General features: G+C 39.5%; 1 protein-coding gene across 3 annotated transcripts in view; it reads left to right on the plus strand.

Annotated features, from left to right (window-relative positions):
* Positions 1-23,673, plus strand: part of abhd18 (abhydrolase domain containing 18) — a 34,724-nt gene extending 11,051 nt beyond the window's left edge. Inside the window, exons 5-15 of one of the 3 annotated variants that reach the window (XR_004020479.1) lie at positions 8,152-8,227; positions 10,390-10,474; positions 11,138-11,165; positions 11,606-11,744; positions 12,012-12,101; positions 12,994-13,095; positions 13,617-13,804; positions 14,688-14,824; positions 19,255-19,417; positions 20,880-21,521; positions 22,138-23,673. Coding sequence is in view for 1 of the 3 variants with exons in the window: in XM_030739675.1 (XP_030595535.1) it covers positions 8,152-8,227; positions 10,390-10,474; positions 11,138-11,165; positions 11,606-11,744; positions 12,012-12,101; positions 12,994-13,095; positions 13,617-13,804; positions 14,688-14,824; positions 19,255-19,417; positions 20,880-20,937 (1,066 nt within the window). In the remaining 2 variants the exon portion in view is untranslated. Of the gene's footprint in view, positions 1-8,151; positions 8,228-10,389; positions 10,475-11,137; positions 11,166-11,605; positions 11,745-12,011; positions 12,102-12,993; positions 13,096-13,616; positions 13,805-14,687; positions 14,825-19,254; positions 19,418-20,879 lie in introns of all 3 variants that reach the window. The other 2 variants (XM_030739675.1, XR_004020480.1) reach the window with 2 other exon arrangements.
* The last annotated feature ends 1,170 nt before the right edge of the window (positions 23,674-24,843 follow it).

Consider the following 24,843-nt stretch of genomic DNA (forward strand, 5'->3'; position numbering starts at 1 on the left):
TTTACCATTTAGATAGCTAAGGATATTGATTAGCTTACAAAACACACATTTCACTTCAGAAATAAGCAGGGAGATGCCCAGTTTACTGTAAAAGAGCTCATGCTGTCAGTTTGGGGAAAAAAAAAGCTCAGAGCACAAATCTCTAACCATTATTATGGTAAATGTTCCAGGCCCAAACTGACCCACCACTGGTCCAAAGCATCAGAGATTTTTGTATTTTTCAGGTGTTCTTTGGACACAAGCTACATTTAACTGTTAAACTACTGGAACATCTGGCTGGTGATGTCATGGAGTCGCTGTTCCAGCTGTGCTGTGTGGGGCTGGCTTGCTCTCCCTCTGCCTGGGTGCTTTGTTGGTTCTCTGTCTGTGTTATGACAGCTCCATCTCCCCATGACCCTGAAATTGATAAGCAATGGCTGAGGGTTCAAAAAAGCATCAAAACAATGATTAAAAATTTAGTTTGCGTGTGTGTGTGTGTGTGTGTGTGTGTGTGTGTGTGTGTGTGTGTGTGTGTGTGTGTGTGTGTGTGTGTGTGTGTGTGTGTGTGTGTGTGTGTGTGTGTTTTAAGCAGCTTTGGTCTTTGTAGTAGTTTTGTGTCTCATTTGTGTCAATAAGTAACGCACTGCTCCACAAAGAAGCTCAAGGAAGAAAGTTACAGTACATGGAGATCTGGCTGAATAACAGACTCGTTTACAGACCACTGGACCACATTGTGTAAAGCAGACTCAGAACATCAGGAGAGGAAAGGGCTTCCTCTGTAATACTGGATGCATCAAAGTGAGTCACGTTTGACTGACATACAGTATGTGGATGATACATCACACATGCATCTCTTTGTGCTGTACTATATCCCCAGTTACACCACTCAGTCTACTGCTTGTGGCCCAGGCAGATCAGACTAAAGCAGTGGTTTGTCACCATGCTGCTAAATAAACAGCATATTGCTGTAAATGAGTGTCTGAGTGCATTTCATTGCTGTTTATTTCGAGCTGTTCTCCATCTGCTGATGCAGCCTCCAGGCTCGAACACAGTCAAGCTGCTCTATTGGCTCTTTCTTGGTGATGGACGGTCTTGCGATTGAGCAGGCGGCACCCTGCTGCCCTGGAAAGTAACAGTGGTGTTATCAAAATCTTGTGATTGTTTTGAGCAGTTTGTTTACTTAAGCCTTAGAGCATTTATTTTTGGACTGTTTATTATATTTGATTTAATTTGTCCTTTACATCTGCAAGAAACGTTTCAAGCACATAATTTAAAGGTTTTTATTCAGCAGCCACCAGCTGGTTGCATAAATAACACTGAAAGGCAGGCTGAGATAATTCTTCATATCTGCCAACTCAAGCTTTTGCATATTCAGCATCTGATCTGAGTGTTTTCCAAAACAGTGGCTTTGGTTCTGGACAGACTTTTTAAAGAAGCAGGAAGTAGTTTTCTCCCTGAGAGTATGAGGAAACACACACAGCAGCCACTTCACTGGTAAAGTGTGTTAACAAACAGCCTTTTCAGTTGCTTGTTAACACAATTGTCCTCTGTGTTGGCTCTCTCTCTCTCTCTCTCTCTCTCTCTCTCTCTCTCTCTCTCTCTCTCTCTCTCTCTCTCTCTCTCTCTCTCTCTCTCTCTCTCTCTCTCTCTCTCTCTCTCTCTCTCTCTCTCTCTCTCTCTCTCTCTCTCTCTCTCTGTTTGTGTGGGTGTGTCTTATTTTTGTTTACCTTTGTGCAGAGGCGGTCTCTCCTGGTTGCTCCGCCCATTTGTCAAGAACTCACCTGAAGCACATTACTCATTACTGATTACTCACCTGTATGCTGATCAAGATGAGCTATTTAAGGCTGAAGGAGCCTCTCAGTTGTCACTGGATTGTTGTGTCAGAGTAAGGTATGAATGTCGGCTCCAGTCATGGCTGCCGGCTTCCTTGTGGAAGAAGCTCTTTTCTCTGTGCAGACCTTACCTGCCTTGGACCTTTTAGAGCAATCGGTGTCAGTTTGTGTGAGTCCACGGACACATCAACAGCCCTCATCCTGCTAACAATTCCCATGCATTTCTTCACTGAACAAACCAAGGTCAGTTGTGACTAAAAGCTGGTTCTGTGTCTGATCCACTGTTCAACAGTTTTTGTTCTTAGAAAATTCCACCGTGGGCATGTTGAGAAATAATCTCAAAAGGAATATAAGGCTACAGTTGGATGGTTATAGAAAGGTTAAAGACATGCATGTCTGTTTCTGGTTACTTTTCCTTGCCTTTGGCAGAAACTAAAGAGCTCAAAGAAAGTGAACTTCAGAGCTGTCAGTTGAATTCAGTTTTACTGGTATAACACAAATCACAACTCTACTGCTCCAAGAATGTGACTAAACACACTAGTGTGCTTAATAATATGATGGTGGATGTTGTTGATGTGGATCTGAGAGATTGTGTGGAAGTTGAACTACAAACAGGCATCTTTGCTATCTTTGACACTTTGCCTGGTATGTTCTCACTTTTCTGTGGTGCTGTGTGGACCTGAACAACCCAATGAAAAAGAACACATTACTAAGGTTTAAAAGTCTATGAACATGGTGAAATGAAATGGCTGAAATGCTCCTTATGATACTGCACATGTTTTTATGTCCTGCTGTGGAGGTGGTCCACTTTAAATCTCACCTTCATTAAGACTTTGATCATCTCTGAAGTAAATTCTACAAGCTGGCAGTGGCACACTGCCCAAAACAAAGGCTTAACCTGTGTAGCTGTTACTCTGCAGCCTTCACTTCATACTGATCATTTCAATAAAGCTAATCATCTTCATATGCAGAACACTTCTGTAAGCCAAGGTTACAAAGTGCTTCATACAACTTCATAACAAGCAGCAGCTTCTAAAATATCAGTGTAACATTCAGAGGTCCCCTGTGGGTTTAACATAACTGCTTAAAATGTGTTTTATTGTGTTATGGTATATTTACACATCACAGGACTGCATTATCTCCTTTCCTTTAATAAGGATGCTCCAGAGTATACTATGCAAAAGAAGGTAATAAAGGAAGCACTAGATCACCTTTCCCTAATATTGGGTGAATTTGACCAGCTTTTATTATGACTGTCACACTTGCAATATGTCAACTGTCAGACCTTTAAATATGGAAGATTTGTGCAGTGAAGGTGGACAGACTGTCTGGTGCTGTGGACTCTGTGGCCAGCTGTAATGACACAAATGGGGGGTCAAACTTTCTGCTAAAGCAACTGCTGATACAAGGTTTACTGCAAAGTGGGATGTTTTCAGAGGTAAAAATCTCTTAATGGGTTCATTGATTTGTGATGAAATAAGGTGTATGCATGATTTCTTTGTTTTTTTATTACAGCATGAGGAAAAAGGGGAAAAAACATGAAACCTGGTTTAAAGCAAAAATGTTCAATCATGAATTTATTGAAACTGTGAAAGTGGGTCAAATCTAAACAAAAACGTGTCTGAAAATGAAGGTCCTGGTAATTTGAATGATGATGGTTATCAAGGTGGTGTTGATGATATTGATCCTAATGATGGTGTTTCTAATGTGTGTAAACATTCCTCCACAAGTGTCACCAGTAATGGGTCAAGTATGGTTTTCTCTGCACAAATTAAAGCAGTCGCTGAAAGAGCTGCACTTGTTGCTTGAATGGCAGCTTTAAAGAAATGCTACTGGAGGAACAACTGATGAAAAAGGAACAGCTCGTGTTGGAAACTGAAGCACAGTGTTTCTCTCTGGCACCTACAGAGGGCGTGAACTCTTATTCTGAAAGGGAGAAGAGGAACCTGACATCAATGCTCTTAATCCCATGGCAAAAGAGTACAAGCCAGCAGCATGTCAAGTAACAACCCAAAAGGACATGCCACTACAAAACAAACTGCAAACAATGGATGTGGATGGATGGATGTGTGTGGGTGCCTTCCAGGACATGGATGTGGAGGGTGGGATTACCCACTCCCCACTGATGGTTGCTGCCTCCTCTGGGCTGGGGGTGCCTGTGGGTCACGGGGTGTGTGGCCAGATGTCTTGGCATGGTTGTTGGCCTGCTCCCTTTTGGGGGTTGGTGCCTGGGGGTGGCTCGGGCCTCGTGTGTGTGTGTGTGTGTGTGGGGATGGGGGGGGGGGCTGCTGCTGGTTGTCGGGCAGTTTGTGGGCCTCTGGGGCTCCAGGACTGCACTCAGTTCACGCTTTGGGGGGGCTGCTCATTGCCTTTGGCTCTCTGGGGCTCCTGCCCTTTTGGCCATGGGAGTACCGTCTAGCATCTCGCTACTTCCTCCTCTGGGGTGTGCGCGCAGTTATTGTCGGGATGTATGGCCGCAGGTCTTCTGAGCTCCTTGTGGGTAGCGGATGGCCTGGGTCTTTCCCTGTTTGCCTCTAGATTCTGGGGGGTGTTGTTGTGACTTCTCGCCCTCATTGAGTATGTTTCATGACAGAAACTCGTGTGCACACACATTGCAACATAACACAGCAAGAGCACGTATGTTCATATGTTTGTTCGTTGTGTGTGTTTTTTTTTTTTTTTTTAATTTTATTTATTTTTAATTTTATATTTATTTATATATTTATTTATTTATATATTTATTTATATATTATTATATATTTATTTATATATATATATATATATATATATATATATATATATATATATATATATATATATATATATATATATATAATTTTATTATTAAAAACTGTAACAAGAGTAGCCTTATAAGTATAACTTATAGAGCTCTTCTTGTAAAATCAAATATGTTTGGTACAACAATGCATTCGGCTCATGATTCCGTTTGCAAAAGCTTCCAGACATGACACGCAAAATAAGTTTTATTCAGTGCTGTCAAAGAAAATATACAGAACAGGTTCTCTTCATGCAGCTAAACAGTGTTAAGAACAGAAGCCCTGCTGGTCTAAGATCAGTTTCCCTTTTGATCCCTTTTGACTTTCTGGTTTCTCAGTAAAACAGCTGCAGGTTTCACTGTGCTCATTATGATAGTTTAGCCTTTGTACAGACCGATTCGAAATCATTAATAATTCACACTGCTCTGCAATCTGGATATTTGAAACAATAACAAAGCTGAATGTCTTAAAAGGTTTGTGCTGGTAAAAGAACTCAACATAAATTTTGACTTCTTAATAATTTGCCAAACAGCATCATTTGGTTTCAGCTCATAAATACTGGGCTTTCTTCTCATTGTTTTTTTTTTGGCTGCGTAATAGCAGCAGCATTCACTGTATAAACGCCATAAGATTCCCCTGGAAAACTCAAATATGAATTATATTTTAACATCAGATGGCCTGAGATGAAGTCCTACGCACAAAGAAAGGAGGGACTGGTTTGTCTGCTTTTACAAGATGAAAAGTAGTTTGAATTTTCATTACAAACTGAAAGAAACAGCTGGGACACACACACACACACACAGAGCTTTGGTTAACTTAGTGGACATGAGCTGAGTATTTCAGATTGACTTCAGCGAAGTAACATCAGCAAATTCAGATATCAGCTAGAAACTGGTGACGTGAATGTCAGCCAGTAATACTGTGAGAAAGTGTTCAGTCGTCTTAGTAATTCATCTTTTGTTAATATTGCTTTTCCATCAGGGGGCGCCTGCGTGGCTTAGTGGTTAAAGCCAGCGACCATATCAAAATAATAGCAGTGCATTCAAAAACATGAATAAAGCTCAGAATCCTTAATAGTTTTTATTTACAGGCATTGGGGACACTGCATATTATATTCTAAATCAAAACATGAAGAAAAATGTATAATTTTTCTAATTATTTAACAGGAAATGAAGAAAAATTAATGTTGGGCTGTTCAAAAAAATAGCAGTGTCTGCATTTTTCTTTATAATCTCAAATATTCACTTTATGAACTGAAAAATCTTTAGGAATTAGCATTCCTGTGAATCACTGAACTAATATATTTAGTTGTACAACCACTGTTTCTGAGAACTCCTTTCCATCTCTGTTGCATGGAGTCGACCAACTTCTGGCACTTGTGCACAGGTATTCCAGCCCAGGATGATTTGACAACTTTCCACAATTCCTCTGCATTTCTTGGTTTTGCCTCAATAACAGCATTTTTGATGTCACCCCACAAGGTTTCTATCAGATTAAGGTCCGGGGATTGGGCTGACCACTCCATAACTTTAATTTTGTTGGTCTGGAACCAAGATGCTGCTCGCTTACTGGTGTGGTTGGGGTCATTGTCATGTTCAAACACACATTTCAAGGGCATTTCCTCTTTAGCATAAGGCAACATGACCTCTTCAGTTGAACACAACTGTACATATACCTTGTTGCGATGCGGGGGGCACAAGCTTGAGTCCCGGCCTGTCACCAATTTGCCCGCATGTCTTCCCCCCATATCCCTCCCCCATTTCCTGTCTCTCCTCTACTGCAAATAAAGCCACTGTGGCCAAAAAAAAATTGCTTTGCCATCATCAGGGGTATCGCAGCTGCCATAGGGCAAGAGGCAGAGTATTTAAATTCAATTTTATTTGTATAGCACCAAATCACAACAGTTGCCTCAAGGTGCTTTGTATTGTAGGTAAAGACCCTACAATAATGCAGAGAAAACCTAACAGTCAAAATGACCCCCCATGAGCAACCGTTTGGCAACAGTGGGAACGAAAAACAGCAGGACCAGGCTCAGGGAGGGGCAGTTATCTGCCGTGACCGGTTGAGGATGAGGGGAGGGAGACAGGACAAAAGACATGCTGTGGAAGAGAGCCAGAGATTAATAACTAATTATTAAATGCAGAGTGAAGTAAAAACAATAGAAAAAGGTGAAATAAGAAGAAACTGTGCATTATGGGAACCCCCCCCCCAGCAGCCTGGGTGTATAGCAGCATAACTAAGGGATGGCTCAGGGTCACCTGATCCAGCCCTAACTATAAGCTTTATTGAAAAGGAAAGTTTTAAGCTTAATCTTAAAAATAGAGAGGGTGTCTGTCTCCCAAATCCAAGCTGGGAGCTGGTTCCACAGAAGAGGCGCCTGAAAGCTGAAGGCTCTGCCTCCCGTTCTACTCTTAAGTATCCTAAGAACCACAAGTAAGTCAGCAGTCTGAGAGTGAAGGGCTCTATTGGGGTGGTATGGTACTATACTGTAAGGTCTTTAAGATAAGATGGGGCCTGATTATTCAAGACCTTGTATGTGAAGAGAAGTATTTTAAATTCTAATCTGGTTTTAACAGGGAGCCAATGAAGAGAAGCCAATATGGGAGAAATCTGCTCTCTTTCTAGTCCCTGTCAGTACTCTAGCTGCAGCATTTTGGATCAACTGAAGGCTTTTCAGGGAGCTTTTAGGACAGCCTGATAATAATTAATTACAATAGTCCAACCTAGAAATAATAAATGCATGAGTGGGCTTTTCAAAAGAAAGATATATCAGTACAGAAGCTAAGAGATTCACAAATTATACAGAGGGAGATATTGCAACAGTTTAAAAAGATGAGACTTGGTGGAAAGAACTTTGAGAAAAAAAATCATTGCTGTGGAGATTTTTTTCAGAATGGTGACCTTTATCATTTTAGAGAGTACTGCAGCAGGTACCTGTGTCTTAACAGCGAGTATAAATTGATGCGGCTGTGAGACGACATGCGAAACAACCAATGTGTCGGCTATAATGGGGCCCTTAAGCTTTTTTAAACACAAGTATCTTTATTCGTGTGACAAATGTGTGTACTTTTGCCACCTCTGTGACCAACACAGAATAGCCTGAGCTACTAGTGAGCTGCAGGCAAACTTCCTAGCACACAGATCAAATGCTGTCCAGGCAAAGGCTCTCTGTGTTGGCCATCTCTTTCCCCCACTGCTCTTAGGCTTGATTGCTGAGCAGAGTCATGTGCTCACTGGCTCCTTAAAAAGATGGGCGGTAACGAAGATTACAGAGGGAGAGCAAAGTCACAGTATTTCTTCTATGGTTGTAACTCAAATACTCTTATGAGATAAACCAAAACATAATCCAGAAAACGGTCCCACCGTAACCTTTTGAGGGCTTATCCAGACAGATAATGATGACCATTTTATTCCATATTGCATTTCATTTTTTCTGTCAACTGACAATCTGGGCAGAGCTCTTTGTATGACCTGCAGCAGAAGTATTATGCATGAGTGATCAGTCACTTGTCATATGGACTATAGTGTGTCCTCACAGGTTCTCATAGTGTGTGTTGTTTCAGGTTCCAGTTTATAGTTCCTAAGAGGTGGCAGAAGAACAGACCAGTATGCATCCACTTAGCTGGGACTGGAGACCATGTAAGATTCTTAACATCAACATTATTTGAATATGAATGTGCACCCAATGCTGAATAAAATATTGCCTGTATTATTGCAGATCATACTGTCATATTGCCCTTGTTTTGCATGTATTTATATTAGCAATGAGTTTAAATAACAAGGAAGAGAATTCATTACCATCCTATAGCCATGTGAAAATCAAAGTACATAAGTAGAAAGAAAGTAGGATATTTATCACCTAGAATATCTATTCAGTCAACAAAATTAATTTCACTGTGACCTGGAACAAACTAAAGTGGTTATTAGGCTGTGGGACAGTCAGTCCTGAACATACTGTGTAACCTGTAATGTTTAAATGTGTGCAGTTTAAAGCTTCAGAGCTTTAATGTGCAGCTGTCATATAACAGATAAACAGCTGCACTGAGAATATACTGAGTCAAGAAAGAAACATTAATATAACGTGAGCTTGTGATGATCAAATCATCGATTTAAAGTGTTTCTGCACTATTAGACCTACTCGCTTGTCTTATTTGTAATTTTTGTATTCTTTATAAGGCTCTATTAATTGTTTCTTGGATGATGTCACTAACTGGAGTAAGCAGCACTCCCTTGATCCATTTTGTATGGAAGGAGCATTAAGTGATGTGTCAAAAAATCCTTTCTTGTGAGTGCCCACAGAGCCCGAGAAAGAAAGCTGGAGTTAACAAAGGAAGCTGCTAACCAGTGTTGTGGTACTTGTTATCTGGGACTGGGGTTTTTAGGTTTTGTCAAGCCAGCTGATGCAAAGAAACCCTGCCTGTATTAATCTTACAATGTAGTGCACACCTCTGGTTCTAAAATTGGGTTAAACACAACCTCAGAAGAATAATAACACGAGGCATATTCAGTGTTATTTTTTACAAAAGTTAAGCCAAAATGCAGAAGTAGTGGGTGGAAATAACTATGTACACCCTTCCATAGGAATTAAGAGGGTAGGTTGCAGCACTTTATTAAGTAATCATCAGCAAGTGTGACTAACTTTATGAAAGCAGAGGTTTTAGCAGTGTTTTGGTCTGGAGCATTCAGATGTGTGTTAACATGTTGCCAAAAAGGTAAGACATCAGTAACGATCATTGAGAAATAACTATTGTTGCCTGAAGGGTATTAAGGCCATTTCCAAACAATTGGGCAGCCAGAGAGATTCTTCATTAATAGAAAATATTCAAAGTAGTTGCCAATCTTCCCAGGAGTGGACGTCCCAGCAAATTCACCTCAAGGTCACAGCGTGCAATCGTCAGAGAAACTGCAGCCAAGAACTACATGTCAGATTCTGTAGACTAAAAAGAACATAGCAGCTTTGCTTAGGTTTGCAAATTTGCATGTGAACAAACACAAGACTTCTGGAACATTGTCCTTTGGGCAGGCAAGACCAAAGTGGAGATATTGGGCTGTAATGTACACAGCATATGAGCACAAACACCTCACACCAATTTTCAAGCATAGTGGTGGACGGCTAATGATTGGGATTTGTTCTGCAGCCACAGCACCTGGGCATCTTGCAATCACCGAGTAGACCGTGCACTCCCGTGCACTACCAAAATATTTAGTCAAATGTGAGGTTACAGCTAAAGTTTGGCCAAAACTTGGTCATGCAACAGGACACAAGCACCGCAGCAAAGCTACAATGGAATAGCTGGAATCAATTGCAATGTTGCAAAGGCTGGTCAAAATCCAGACCTGGTAGGAACTTGCTGTGCATAAATGAATGCCTGCAAACTTCAGTAAGAGTGAAAGACTGATAGAAAGCAATGACTATACAAAACTAGCTCTACAAGCTATTGAATCATGGGGTATTCTTTGTTTTCACACTGTTTCTGCATTGTGGCTTAGTTTTGTTAAATATTGAGTGTTCGTTTGAGTTTGTATTGAAACAATTTTAGAACCTGTTAGGGACCAGACGAGTTCTTCATGTCCTGACACTTAGCTGAAAGAAGGAGTACTTTCTTTCTCACATGACTGTAAGAAACCAGCAAGAAACAGACTTAGTTCAAGGTACATTTTTATTGTGGAATCGACCAGCAAAGATGCACCTCAGACAAGACTGCTTAGGAGGAAATGCACCTTAAAAGATTAATTATATAAATTGCATCAGAGGCTTGAGTAACACTTTTTTTTTTCTTTTTTTTTTAAATAATCTGTAGTTTTTCTGGCGTCGGCGGACCCTAATGGCTAGGCCCATGATCAAAGAGGCAGGAATGGCTTCATTACTCCTGGAGAACCCCTATTATATCCTTCTGTTGTTGTTTAACATGCACTTTTTCATTTTCCTTGGAAGGAGGTCTATTTCACAGCTCATGATAAACATTATGCTGTTCCGTTTATTTGCTGTTGCACTCTTTATCTCTTCATTGCTGATTTCACAGTCAGTGGTACACCTCTCTATCATGTATCATTTCATTCATTTATCAGTTGTGGATAAACTAATAACTTCAGCTCTGGGTAGTGGGTTCATACTGCTGATTCATTGGAAACACAATAATGATGAAGTGTATTGATGGAAGAAGCATGTTGATAAATGTGCTCTTGCTGTAGCAAGTCTGAATTCTGTCCTATACTTATTTGTTTGTAAGTGGTCAGTAGACTGGTACTATAATTCTACTCTGATCTGATCACAAGCCACCTTCACATGGACATTCATGCAGTGCTTGATTTTATGCCTTTGAGCACTTTCTAATAACATACACACTCACACTCCAGTGGATGCATCAGAGGCAATTTGGGCTTTATTATCTTACACAAGGACACTTTGGCATTCAGACCAGAGGAGCCGGGCATCAAACCATCGACCTGATTAGAAGACAACCCACTCACAGCCAGCCCACAGCTGTGCTTTTGTTATTTTGTTATTACAATATGTCTATTGTGAACATTCCTTGACTGATGCTTCACATGGCTATCGTAAACCCAAAGACCAACTGTAAGTTCACTTCAAAAGTTGACTTCAAGCACTGGTTACTTGATTAATAACCAATCTGGTAGATGGTTTGAACAGTGTACTTGATTTTAAAAAAAAGACCTTTACCATTGTCAGGTTCTTGCATCTCATTCTCATTTTTCTTTTCATGTTTGCACACAAAAAGCCTGACATACTACAAGAGAGAAGGCACAAATTAGAGAAGTTAGCATTGAGGCTGTCATTTTCAATATTCAGTATCGCTATATTTATCTGTGTGAAGCTGAATCCAATAAAACATCTGAGAATTTAGATATAGACAGTATATACAAATAAAACATGAAAAATCATTATTTAGTGACTCAATTTCAGAAAGCAAAACAGAAATTTTCAGTGGACTCTTCTTCAAAGTTGGGATTAATGTTTTGTAAATTAAATGTAGATATTATTTATGAGTGTTTTAGGCGGTCCAGTCTGAAAAATGTGTCAGACCTTTTTGTGATGGGAGGGGCTTTGATCCTGGAATCAACAGTACTGCTACGCTGGCTGGAGAGAGAAGGATTCTGGCCTCTAGGAATGACTGGCATCTCCATGGGAGGATATGTGAGTCAAAGAAACAGCATATATTAAGCCATTTTGCTTGTTTAAGTGGTTCTTCAGTAAGCAGATAGTTTCTATCAAATCCTTTCAGTATATTCTACCAGCATTGCTCTAAATATCTTGTCAACATTCTTGTACCAGAAAACAGTACTTACCAGCATGTTGGTTTAATTTGGAAAACAAAAAAAAAATACTTGACAGCCCAAAATGATATCTACATTATTTTCTCCAAAGTTATTATGAGTGACCCTCGTGTGCCTTTGTGTCCAGATGGCGTCCCTGGCAGTGACTAATTGGCCAAAACCCATTCCTCTAATTCCCTGTTTGTCCTGGTCCACTGCCTCTAGTGTGTTCACCACGGTAATAAAAATTGTTTCTACCTCATACACATCCATAAGAACATATTTACTTATTCATTAGAGCTGATATCATATCATTTCCAATATCATACAGATACCTTCACTTTGGTGTTTGCCAATACAGAGTACTGATCCAGTACCAATGTTAAATTCACAAGATGTATTTTTTATTCTAAATACAGCTTCACCTGGGAATCACTCTTTTGTGTGTGAGGCAACATTAGGCTCAACTTTACTGTTGCTGTCCCAACTTTGTAAAATAAGATGTGAAACACAAGAATGTGAATTTACTGAATAAAAATTTATCAGTGACGTAATAAAAGACAAACGTATCCCAGATTAATACAATGAACATTTTTTTTAATGTTCTGTGTGCTCATGCTAGTTTCTCCTTTACTGAACCTTCACACACGTCATGTGTGAAGCTGATGAGAGCTAGTTGTTTCCTGCTGAATGCCAACAAAGGAGCAGAAACTCAGTCTCTCCATGTCAGAGATAATTCCTAAATATACTGTATACATATTTAGAAAGGTTAATGTTGCTGATATGATTTTGATGTAAACATGCACAATTCACTCACATTTAGCTGTATAAAGCTGCATGTTTGCAATCTCAGACAAGGAATTCCCACAAGCAGCTGGAAACAACTACTGATATTCAGCTCCCGGTAACAATTTATCAAAACCAGATTATAGTATTGTATAATAAGTCTGGTTATTCTGACCTTTATTTATTGACCTTTCAAATCTTCATTGTGGTGAAGCCTTTAAAGTCATATTTTTATCAACACAAGTATATTGTTTTGATGTGTGTGTGTGTGTGTGTGTGTGTGTGTGTGTGTGTGTGTGTGTGTGTGTGTGTGTGTGTGTGTGTGTGTGTGTGTGTGTGTGTAGGGTGTGCTGAGTAAAGCAGTGAACTGGACAGAGCTGGAGAAGCAGTATGGAATTAATTCAGTGTATGAAGAGGAGATCATCAACCTGTTAGAGTACTGTGGGGTACGTTGTTCTTCACCTTCAGAAGAGTAGAGAACATGACTCACATCACTGACTCTTACTCACACAGTTGTGAGAGTATGACTGAGTGTCTGAAAAAGTCAGGAATGTTTTTTGTAATTTTTTCATACATTTAATTTTGAAACAGTGGGATAGCTGGCTCTAAGCTTACAGTTCTGGTTGGTGAGGAAACGGAAAATGCCAATTGGTGTAAATATGGAAACTCTTTGTAGTAGATCATTTAGTGGGGTAAAAAGTTGATAATCAAAAAATAATTATTTTTGATTAGAATAAATAATTTGGTCTCTTAAAATGAACAGCTTGTAGTTTTTCAAATTCTCATGTCAGCAATTTTTTATCTGTTTCATGTCAGTCTGAAACTTTTCACTTTCCTGTTTTTTTAAATTTGGTCTAGTGATCAGATTTCAGGTTTCTGTGAGACAATCAGTCCCTCCTTACGATAGATGCAACACAACATGTACATGAATACACTCTGTCTTTTGGTCTGTGTTCACATCTGGTAGGCTGACTCATTTAAGATGGGAGAGAATGTGGAAGAGCATTTGCGTGACCTGTCTCAAGATCACAGACTGTCAGTGAAGCATGGCTCCAAATCCAGTGGTGGTAGTGAAGAGGATGGGGCTGGAGACAGAGAGGACCATTTACTCTCACAGGGGAACAGTGTTCGAACGCGCTTTGAAACTCTACCAAAGTAAGTGGTTGTTAACTAAAGCTACTGAATGTGTAGTAATCATATTTATACTATTTGTTGGCACACCATTTTGCATAACAGCAGTTATTAGTCAACATTGTTCCTTTTTTATTGTGTCATCTGCCAAGAGGCAGGGAGAGCTCACTTTTTTGTCCATCTGTCCAACTGTCTGGGAATGGCAGAACTCCAGGGTGTTTTATATAACTATATGTATCTAGATGCATATTTTAGCTATTTTTATGTCTGTCAACTTGTTATCTTTGGTATTTTTCATAGATTCAAATTGTGTTTTTGTGACAGGTTGCTAATAACAAAGATACAATTGAAATTGTGGTTCTTTAGTTATCTGTTATGTATAGACACAACAATGGTTCATCCCTTGAGTTAGGTGCCTTATTTATGCTTGAAGCAGCAGCAAATGTCCAAAGAAACACTTTGAAAGACCTTCAGACATCCTGGAGAACCACTGCTCAAGATCACTTTAAAAATTACAAGAAAGCCTGGCTCTTTGGAAGACAGGTCATTTTATATTTAGAAATCATAAATTTATCAGATACCAATATTTCCCCATTGAAACTTTTAGAATAAATGTGACTTTTTGCCCCCTTGGTTTTATTAACATATTTGTTGTATGACTTCCAAATATAAAAAACAAAACTACTTGTCAAGTATGGTGTGGCTGGACTGGTCTTAAAAATTGTGTTCCCAAATTTCCCATTATCCCAAATTCCTTGTTCCTTTTTTTTTTTTAATTATTATTATTATTATTATAGCTTTGTTTTTCTTTTCAGGGTTACTTGTTACTAGTTACTTGTGAGACTGTTTTATTATTAAAGGCAAATAAAATCAGTTTTAGATGGGCATTTTTTTCTGTCTTTTATAGAAACCTTAATGCACATAACACACTACATGGTAAAAAGATGGATTCAGCCAAATGTTGTCGGCCGTCTTTACACAGAGAATCTATAAGTTTCATGAAGGGAGTGATGGACGAATGTACACACATGGCCAACTTCTCTGGTAAGTGCTATAGTGAAGACAGGTACAACCAATATTAATGATAACACCTCTGTGGGAGGAAAAATCTAAGGCTGTAATTCTGAAGAGCTTGAAAAAGGCAACTGGACTTCTTTAATTTACTTTTATTTTATTTTATTTTTTGGAAGACATTTCAAAAACCAAAAGGTAGAGCATGCCAGGTATTTAAACCCAAGTGATGGTTGTCCCCTTTTGAGGTGGTCATTGACTCAGTATTAATCATGTGCCATGCGCTCCCCAGTGTCACCCATTGTAGCCAAACTTCACATGGAGGACGTGGAAACTAAAGCTCTTGGCTCCTTCAAAGGAATAGCACCTAGCCACTTTTGGTGTGGGTGGCACCTAGGTCAAAATCAAAGCCCAAGAAGTAAAATCCTTCACTGACCACATCAACCCAGTGGATAAAAACATTTAGTTCACCAGGGAGGATACCAAGGATAATAGATTACCATTCCTGGACTTTGCTGTGCTCAGTGAGGAAGAGGAAAGCCTCAACATTGAAGTTTGCCAGAAGCCCACAAACACAGACCAGTATCCACACTTTGACACTCACAACCACTGGAACACAAACTTGGAGTGATCAGAACCCTGCAACATTGGGTGGAAAACATTCCCTCTAATGCAGAAGTGAAAGGAACACAAAGGAACACAAAACTCAGGATAATTTTCTCCAAACATGACATCCCAGTGTGCTTCAGACCCAGCCACACTCTAAGACAAAAACTGGACCATTCCAAGGACAAAACTCCCAAACACAACCTAAGCAACATAGTGTATGCTATGCAGTGCAGTAAGGAGTGCTCGGGCCTCTACACTGGAGAAATCAAACAGACACTCCACAAAAGCATGGCACAACATAGAAGAGCCACCTCAGCAGGACAAGACTCAGCTGTACTTCTGCACCTAAAGGAGAAATGCCACTCTTTCTGTGATACCAATGTTCACATTTTGGACCAGGAACACACATGGTTTGAAAGAGGAGTAAAAGAAGCCATTTATGTCCACTGTGAATGACCATCGCTGAACAGAGGAGGTGGTTACAACACTAACTGTCAGCCACCTATAATGCAGTCTTGAGATCCCTTCTTAGGCACCCCCACTCACACCTTACTTCAGGTGACCTCAGTAGGTTGCATGAAAAGAGGGTGTAAGGTCTCAGTGGCTTCACCTGAAACCCGTGGTAGTAATGACCCACACTTTTTTTTTTCTTTCACACCTTGGCTCATGTGATGACACACACGATTAATAGTGGGTCAATGACCAGCTCTAAAGAGAACAACCCCACTAGGATTTATAGCTGGGACTCTCCACTTTTCAGTTTTAGAACTAAAGAAGTGAAATGTCTTAAACATTTTTTAAAGTCAGCTTTTTTCAAGCTCTTCAGACTATGACCTGGATGACTGAAAACCTACACAGGCAATTGTATCTAGCTTGCTCATTACACTAATGCAATAGCAGTGCTCAGTTTAACTTGTGTTGGCAATGAAGACACACTACCAGACAAGCATAAATGCAAGCTAAGATGTTGCCCTCTTTCATCTTAGTGTTATAAAGTATGCTTAAGAGTGTCTGTACACTTATTAACACAAATGTCTAATCAACCATCCCGTGGCAGTAACTCAGTGCAATTAGTCAGGTAGACATCATCCACATGAATTTCTGAGGCTCAAATTGAGCATCAGAATGGGGAAGAAAGGTGATTTTAAGTAATTTTGAACATGGTGTGGTTTTTTTGTTCCAGTTGAACTGATCTGAGTCATTCAGAAACTGCTGATCTGCTAGCAGAAGACCATAGAAGAGCATCTTGTCAGCTAAGAGCAGGAAACTGAGGCTGCAGTTTGCATGGGCTCACCTAAATCGGATTAGAGGAAAACTGTGTTTAGTCAGATAATCTCAATTTTTGGTGTTTCATTTAGGGTCAGAATTTGGCGTAAACAATATTAAAGAATGGTAACTGGTCTAGTACTTATACAGTGCTTATCTACAAATAGAGTGCACCCTAATACTTTTGTTTTCCTTGACCTAAGCACTTGTCTTAGCTAACACTCACACATGCTCATGCTTCCGTGGATGTATTAGGGGCAGTGTCAGTGTTCAATATCTTGCCCAAGGATACTTTGACATGAGGACCTGGGGATGACATGATTTGTAGATGACCTGTTCTGCCTTCTGTGTCAGTGATATAGGCTGATGGTGGTAATGAAATGGTGTGGCGGATATTTTGTTGGCACACTTTGAGCCCCTGATTATCAGCTGAGCATTGTTTGTTTGATGAGATCTCAATCCAATAGAGTACCTTTGGGATGCAGTGGAATTAGGAAATTTGCATCATGAATGTGCAACCTACAAATCTGAAAAAGGAATTCTGAAGGCAAAAAGGGGTCCAACCCAGTACTAGCAAGGTGTGCATGAGCCTGTGTGAATGTTAGCTAAGAAAGGCACTTGGGTATAGGGAAAAAAATGAATGTATGAGGAACTAGCAAGGTGTGGTTAATGAAGTATTCTGTGTGTGTAAATGGTCTCTACAGACTGCCTAAAGTCTTTCACTGAGTACTGAAAGCCTTTAGACAGTCTGCTGTAGCTGTCAATCAGCCTGTTAAGCTGTGTCCACCCTGGAAGCAATTTGCTTGTCACACATTGCTTTGAAACTGATGTGGACTTGTGCACATTCCAGGCTTGCCGGTTGACTGGGTGACGCTCACTACTTACTACCAGGTCATATATGCCAATCAGTGGTATTCTTTATTTATCACTGGTAGTTGCTTCAGTCGTTCTCCTGGAAGTTGAGAAAAGTTTCTCGGGTCCTGCCAGCAGTTATGCTGCCTGTATTCGCTTGAAGTCACCCAATATCATCACTTTGGTCTCTAGTCACTGTGTTGTTAAAAATTGCTTCTGGTGTGGATGTAGCTTTAGACCATTTAACCAACTGAGTTTCTGTTCTTTACAGATAATTGCATATAGTGCCAATTCACAACAACAGTAAAGACTGTACAATATTAGAAAAAAAACCCAATAATCACACAACCCCCTATGAGCAAGCGCTTGGCGATAACGGGAAGGAAAAACTTGCTTTTAACAGGAAGAAACCTCCAGCAGAACCAGGCTCAGGGAGGGGGGGTCATCTGCTGCAAGGAGCTGAGGGTGAGGGGAAGAGAAGAGCACGAAAGAAAGGCAAACTCTGGGAGAGAACCAGCACATTTAAAACAACAAAGTTGGCCAAAGTGCTAGACATATGAAACAGGGGGGTTACACAATAAATGAAGAGATGCACCATACACACACACATCAATAAATATATCCAAAGGACTGCAAAAATACAAGGGACAATGGCTGAGAAAGCTCAATCCCCCCCCTCTTAAGTCTAGTCTTTGAAACATGGAGGAGTAGCTGTTCAGCAGATCTCAGTGAGCTTGTAGGAATATAAGGTGTTTAATTTAATTGGAATTGAAAAATATCCAATAATGTCTTAAAATCAATCCTAAAATGCAGAGGAAACCAGTGACGGGAGGCCAGAACAGGGAGATATGCTCCATCTTATGGGTTTTGGTAAGAAGATGAGTGGCGATGTTTTGGACCAAATGAAGGTGTGAAAGAGAGGCCTGATTTAAACCAACATAAAGGGCATTACACTAGTCAAGTTGTTATAATAAAAGCATGTATAAGTCTCTCAAAATTATTACAAAAAAAATTATTTGCTGTTGAAATGTCCGTTTGTCATCAGTGACACTTCCCAGGTGTTTGTGCTGATGTACACACCCTGCTGTTATCGACCTCCACTGGAGAAAAGACACTGTGGATTTTTCTGAAATCAGCGGCTGAGTTGGGATGAGATAAAGAACGTGGTCTTTGCCTTCAAATAGGATGCTTTACACGACTCCGTGAAGTCATCAAGTATAAGTCCACGATCTTTGTGAAGCAAAGACACTATAACTGCATTATCAGCAAACTTAAAAAAAATATGCTGACCTTTGTATTGGCTTTTTTTTTTTTTTTTGTACTGGCTTTTAAAAGAGGTGAGAGGATGCACCCCTAAGGAGAGCCAGTGGAAGATAAAAGAATATCAGATAAAACACCATTAACTCTGACAGCCAAGAAATCAGGCCAGGATCAGTATGCAAACTCTGCAGTCTATAAGCTAAAATATGGGGCTGAATGCAGTTAAAAGTAAAGTCAATAAAAACAAGACGAACAAATTACTTGGATATAATTCTCTCATCTTGATTCTACCAATAAAGTGCAGAGTGCATCAACTCTATATGCAAATTGGAGAGCAAACTGATCCTGAAATTTTTGACAGTTCACCTTTCTTCTTATAGCCACCACTGTTTTCTGACAAATGAAATTTGCATGTTACAGTGCAGCTAAATGTTGTGTATGATCTGTCCCTGTGTGTGTGTTTCCCTCTGTCATAGTTCCTGTAGATACCAGTCTCATTATTGTTGTCCAGGCCAAAGAGGATGCCTACGTGCCCCGAACAGGGGTCCTCAGTCTGCAGGAGATCTGGCCAGGATGTGAAGTCAGATATCTGAATGGAGGACACATCAGTGCATACCTGTTTAAACAGAATATTTTCAGGTAAACTATAGAAAACTATCAGAAAGATGTCTTTAGTCTGGTTTCTCATGTATGCCTAATTAAACTATGCTCACAAGAAAATATGCAAACTCTGTGAATATTTTGATAGGAATACATATTTTATATCCTTTGTTTTATTAAATCTAGTATTTAAAAAAAATACTGTTTTAGAGTAGTAACTGACGATAGGAACAATATAACAGGAAGTCCTGCAGTATTTGACTAAAGGCCAGAGGTTTGGATCAGAGTCATGTCTTATACACTTTAGACTCAAATACTTGAGTGATATATCCATCCATCCATCCATCCGCTTATATTTTTTCAGGGTCTGTGGGGGGGGGGGGGGGGGGGGGTGTTGGAGCCTGTTCCAGCTGTCATAGGGCCTGAACAGGTTGCCAGCCTGTCACAGGGCTAACACAGAGAGACAAACAACCTTTCACACTCACATTCACGCTGTCATTCGCACCTATGGGTAATTTAGAGTAGCCAATTAACCTAACCCCAGTAACCCCAGTAAGTGCAGGTCTTTGGAATGTGGGAGGAAACCCACGCAGCACTCCCTCTCTCCACACAGAGAGAGGGAGAGGCCTGAGCCAAGGTGGAATCGAACCCAGGCCTTCCAGATGGTATTCTAACTGTGAGGCAGCAGTGCTAACCACTGCGCCACCGTGCTGCCCTTTGCGTGATATATGTTCTACATATTAATTTTATATGAATATAAAATAAAAAACAAACACTTCACAGAAATAGTTCCCAGGAGCCAAAGTTGTTGGTTGCCTTCTGCCTGCATTGACTGATTCAGGTCTCATAGATACAGACAGTTTAACGTTATTTGCTAAACGATGACTGCTGTCTGGTTAATCTGCTCTTTGCGAGCTCGAGTCTCTGCTTACATCGCCTTGTAACATCACATAAGTTATTCAGCAAAACAGCCAGGTGAGTTTTTTCATCAGGATCAGGCTTTAATCCGTCTGATCACAGATTAAATATCCTGCTGCTCTTTCCATGTTCAGGCTGTAGCTTAAACACCCAGAAAGAAACGCTCCTAAGTATTGAAAGACAGAAAGAAAGCACACCTGGAATCTATAAAACTTTTTACATGTTAAAGACTAATCTTTCTCAGAGGATTTGATCAGGGTTTTGAACTATATCCATAACCAATATAGTATAATAATTCATGATTATTTTCAAAGATTTTTTGTTGTAAATGCTAAGATTTGTGTGATAAAGCTTATCTTTCTGAAGACGATTATGTGTAAAGTGTCTGACTGTTGGATAGCTGTTGATTCACCATCTTTATTTACATGAAAGGGGTGAAAGAAAAACACACTAAAACTTGAGATGGGTAAACCCCACATTGTGTTTCACAAATTACATAATTTTTAGACATGATCTTTCCTGTCATACTATCATTTGCTGTGTTATCATTTGAGAATTATTTGCCTACCTGTTTTATTTCCAGACAGGCCATATATGATGCATTTAATAGATTCTGCCTGAAGTATCCCAATCTGCACTAGCCACTGGAGGCTGAAGCCCTCTCCTCACTGTAAGAACATCAGACCAGACATAAGGATGCCTTCAAGGCTCAGCTTGAAGTATGGCAGTTAAGATATTTTCTTCTGAGACAGGACATCTGAGATTTACAGGCTATCCATAGAGAAGGTGGAGCTGAGTGCAGTTACTATAACTCTTCATGTTTTCTATTTGTACAAGGGTGTGCGCTCTGGTACCCTGCAACAAACCACACTATGTGTGACTGAAACTGAAATAGTATGTAAAATGTTGTTTGTTGGCTGTGAAAGAAACATTTTGACCTCTAGTTTCAGTTTAATAACTGGTGACAATGATTAATAACACTGTGTGTCATCCAGTTTTTATTGGTCCCACATCACAAGCCTGGATGTGCTCTGCAGTATTCCCGTTTTCTTTCTTATCTGAAACAACTGTGGAAATTACACACAAACACACCTGAGTCATTCCATATAAAACCAGTCAAATCGGATTTCCTCTGGCTGTTCAAAATTAACTACATTTAGCATATTTAATAGAGCCATGCAAAATCTTACCTTCATACTATGAAAGCAGTTGAATTGAATTACAGGTGCTTGAAGTACTTAGGAGTTATTGGAAATTTGGTACTTTTTAAGTTGCCTTATTTTTTTTTCCAGCAACTTTGATCCTTCATGCTTAAATATAGGGATAATCACATGAAATGATCAGAGCTGAAGACTCAAATTATGGGACAAAAACACTGATTGTGAGGGATCAAGTGGCAGGCAGTTGCTGATTTTCTATGGAATGACGCTGTAATATACTGATTTAAAGGAGCTTAAGTAAATGATAAATCACAACAAAGATGGAGTATAAACTAAATACTGATGGAAATACTAAAAGCAATTACAAAAGCAAAATTAAATCAATGTCGTTCCACCCTGTTGTGTGTGTCTACTGTGTACAGCATAAAGTTAGATTATAATTGATGGCTGGTTGTTTGGCTGCAGTTTAAACAGTTACATTTCTGGTATCAACTCAAAAGTAGCTGAAATTTTAAACCACCGTAGTAACCACAGGCCTGAGATCTTACAGACTGTGACTCTAAATAAGCAATCTAAAGAACATACAGGAGACATATTTTCTTATTTATAAGCAGTATTCATTAATTATTGTAGGATACTTTGAGGCAGCAGAAAGATATCTGACATCACCTTATACAACAGCTTTGGTTGGTAGATCTGTTTCTGCTAAAACCTGAAGAAGTATGTGGCTCCTAAGCTGCTAAATATTTCACTTCATTTGTCTTCTGTAGTTTGACCTCGTCAGAAGCATTTCTCTGAAAACTGCTGGAAATAACCTTAAGAGCAGTTTAAAAAGTGATTTTTACCACATGCTTTACTCACTGTTAAGGTTAAATAATATTGTTTAGTTGGATGATAGCTGATTTCGGAAAAAGTTATGTTAAACTGTGGTGAGGTTTGTAATATCTGTAACAATGATGGCGATTTCAAATTTTTCTTAATTCTGTGTGACCACATGATCCACCGGTGAGTGAAGAAAGAATAGAACATGGGCTATATGCTGCATTAAAGAAAATATTACTTAAAATACTTCAATTTATTATTCTGTTTATGTAAACAGCTCAGTAATAACTTCAAGAAAAACACAACTCATCTAAATGATTGTTTACGTTCTGCTTTTCAAAAAAAAAATCATTTAAAGTCTTTTTTTTTTTTCTTTTATCTTTTTATCCTAAAGTCTCGCAGTTGCACCTCACACTTGTGTTTCCAGAATTATGATTTAGAGAGGTTGACTGGACACTAATAAACTGTGAGACCTCTTTTCAGATAATTTCAGCACATTTCTTCTTCTCTTAGGTGCTCCCGTTAGAGGTCACCACAACATTTATTTGTGTATTCTGCAACTTGCTCCATGTCCTCTCTTACCACATCCATAAAATCAATTTCCTGTTTTTCCTGGCAGCCCCATTTTCAGCATCTTTCCTTCAACACATCTTGTGTCTCTCCTGCTGGTGCAGTCCTGGAACAACCTGCTGGTGGTGTTTCCTGATGCTACTTAGTCTAATATTTGCCAAAAAAAATAGTTTGTCTGTAGACCTTTTTTCACAACAGACACACAGCAGGAAAAGCAACCGTGCTACTAAGCTCAGTTACTTTTTGTAATCCATATTAATGAGCAGTGTTCACAGCAGCAGGATCCTATAATTGGCAGTTTTAAGTGGAATGTGGATGTTAATGTTTGAGTTCACCTGTAAAATCTGATGTAAGTTGGCAGAGTAATCTTACAGGGGAAGTGGAGAATGGTTGTTTTGCTTCATGGTTCTGTTCATGATTTAACCACATGGAAATGATAGTATGTGCACTATGATAGAAATGACCAATGCCAAGAAGACAAACGGGTGGTGGTAAAGAATTTTAGCGCCACCTCAGCTCATGCAAATCTGAGCACACAAACACATCATCATTCATTTGCACTTGCTAATTCAGCACACAGTGCATATTTTAGGAGACCCACATTAAAATACAGTGATGTCACTCCATCATGAGTTTAACTTTGAGGAGGACCAGTGCCTTTAGTGAAAAACAGTTATTGTAACTGTAATTATGAATTATGTGCAGATGTTCTTGATTATAGTCGCTGAGCAGTGCAGGCAGTGTTTGAATGGCCACACCTCCTCTTCAGGCACAAATACAGTTCCGGTCAGATTTTCTTTTCTTTGAGTTTTTTTTTTTTTTTTTTTTTTTGTATTGTGTTTTATTTCATGTGTTTCAAATGTTAACTGTGCCATGTTGTGTTGTTTCATATGCTTAGCAACTTTTTCCATATCCATGCAGTCAAGTATCTGATGACATTGTTTGTGTTTGATATGAAAACAGATTTACCTAAAGCAGTGGATTTTTTTTTTTTTTTTTCTGTTTTGTTTTTTAGATTTCTAATCTCTACACTTAAAAAATAAATACAGATCTGGACTACTCTACTGTGCAGGCTTTCTGTTAAATGGGTCACAGTTTCTTCAGAATTAAAGGATAACTTCGTTCTGTTTTTAAAATATTATCAGGTGCAAAGTCAAATACTGAATTCAATGGGACGCTTGTAAAGACTGCCAGATAGCTAACAGACACACCAGCTCTGTGAGGCTGCTTTGAGCTAAATGCTAATTGTAATTCACTGGGTAACAAATTGCAGGGAAAAAACTGAACTATTAAAATTAGGGAATTCATTGCTCTGCTATGTTGTGGTGGGCATTTTGCTGCCAGAATTATGTGGAAATGTAAAAAGTCATGGGGGAAATTATGCGCATCATTAAGTTTTAATACAGATTTCAGATATATGCCACAGACTTGTTTGTAATGGAACAGCCTATCTGCGTGAGTACTCCGGTCCTCCTGAACTTTGACCTTTTATCTAGAGAGCAGCTGTCTCAGTCCTAACTCCCGCACAGTCTCCATCACTCTCCATCACAGCTGTTCGCCCTTGTATCAAAATCGTATCCGTCCTCCTGGAGCCTACCCTGACAGTACATCTTGAGTTCGCTGAAGAGGTCTGTTTGTTGGACTGATTATCACTGAAATGAAGTAGAAACTGAACCTTCCACTCCCATCCGCTCAGTTTTTGCGATTACGTCTTCGGCCTGATGTGCCTCCGCTTAGTAAAAGTGGCCCTTGGAGTGTTTAGTGATTCACAGCTCTTGCTGCGATCATATGAATTACCGTAAGCCAAAAGTAATCTTAAACTGGTTTCATTAACAAGACAGTGATTGCAGTGACATCCAATAATCAGATCTGAATCCAGTGGAAACCCTTTGTGGCAGAATCCTCATCAGAAAATTATGATTTTCACTGCAGGTATTTTTGCCTCGTAAGAGCAGGAAAAGCGGTTTAATGGATGATATTAAAAGCTAAATTTTG

The sequence above is a fragment of the Archocentrus centrarchus genome, chromosome 10, assembly GCF_007364275.1.
Source record: "Archocentrus centrarchus isolate MPI-CPG fArcCen1 chromosome 10, fArcCen1, whole genome shotgun sequence".
In the NCBI taxonomy this organism is placed as follows: Eukaryota; Metazoa; Chordata; class Actinopteri; order Cichliformes; family Cichlidae; genus Archocentrus; species Archocentrus centrarchus.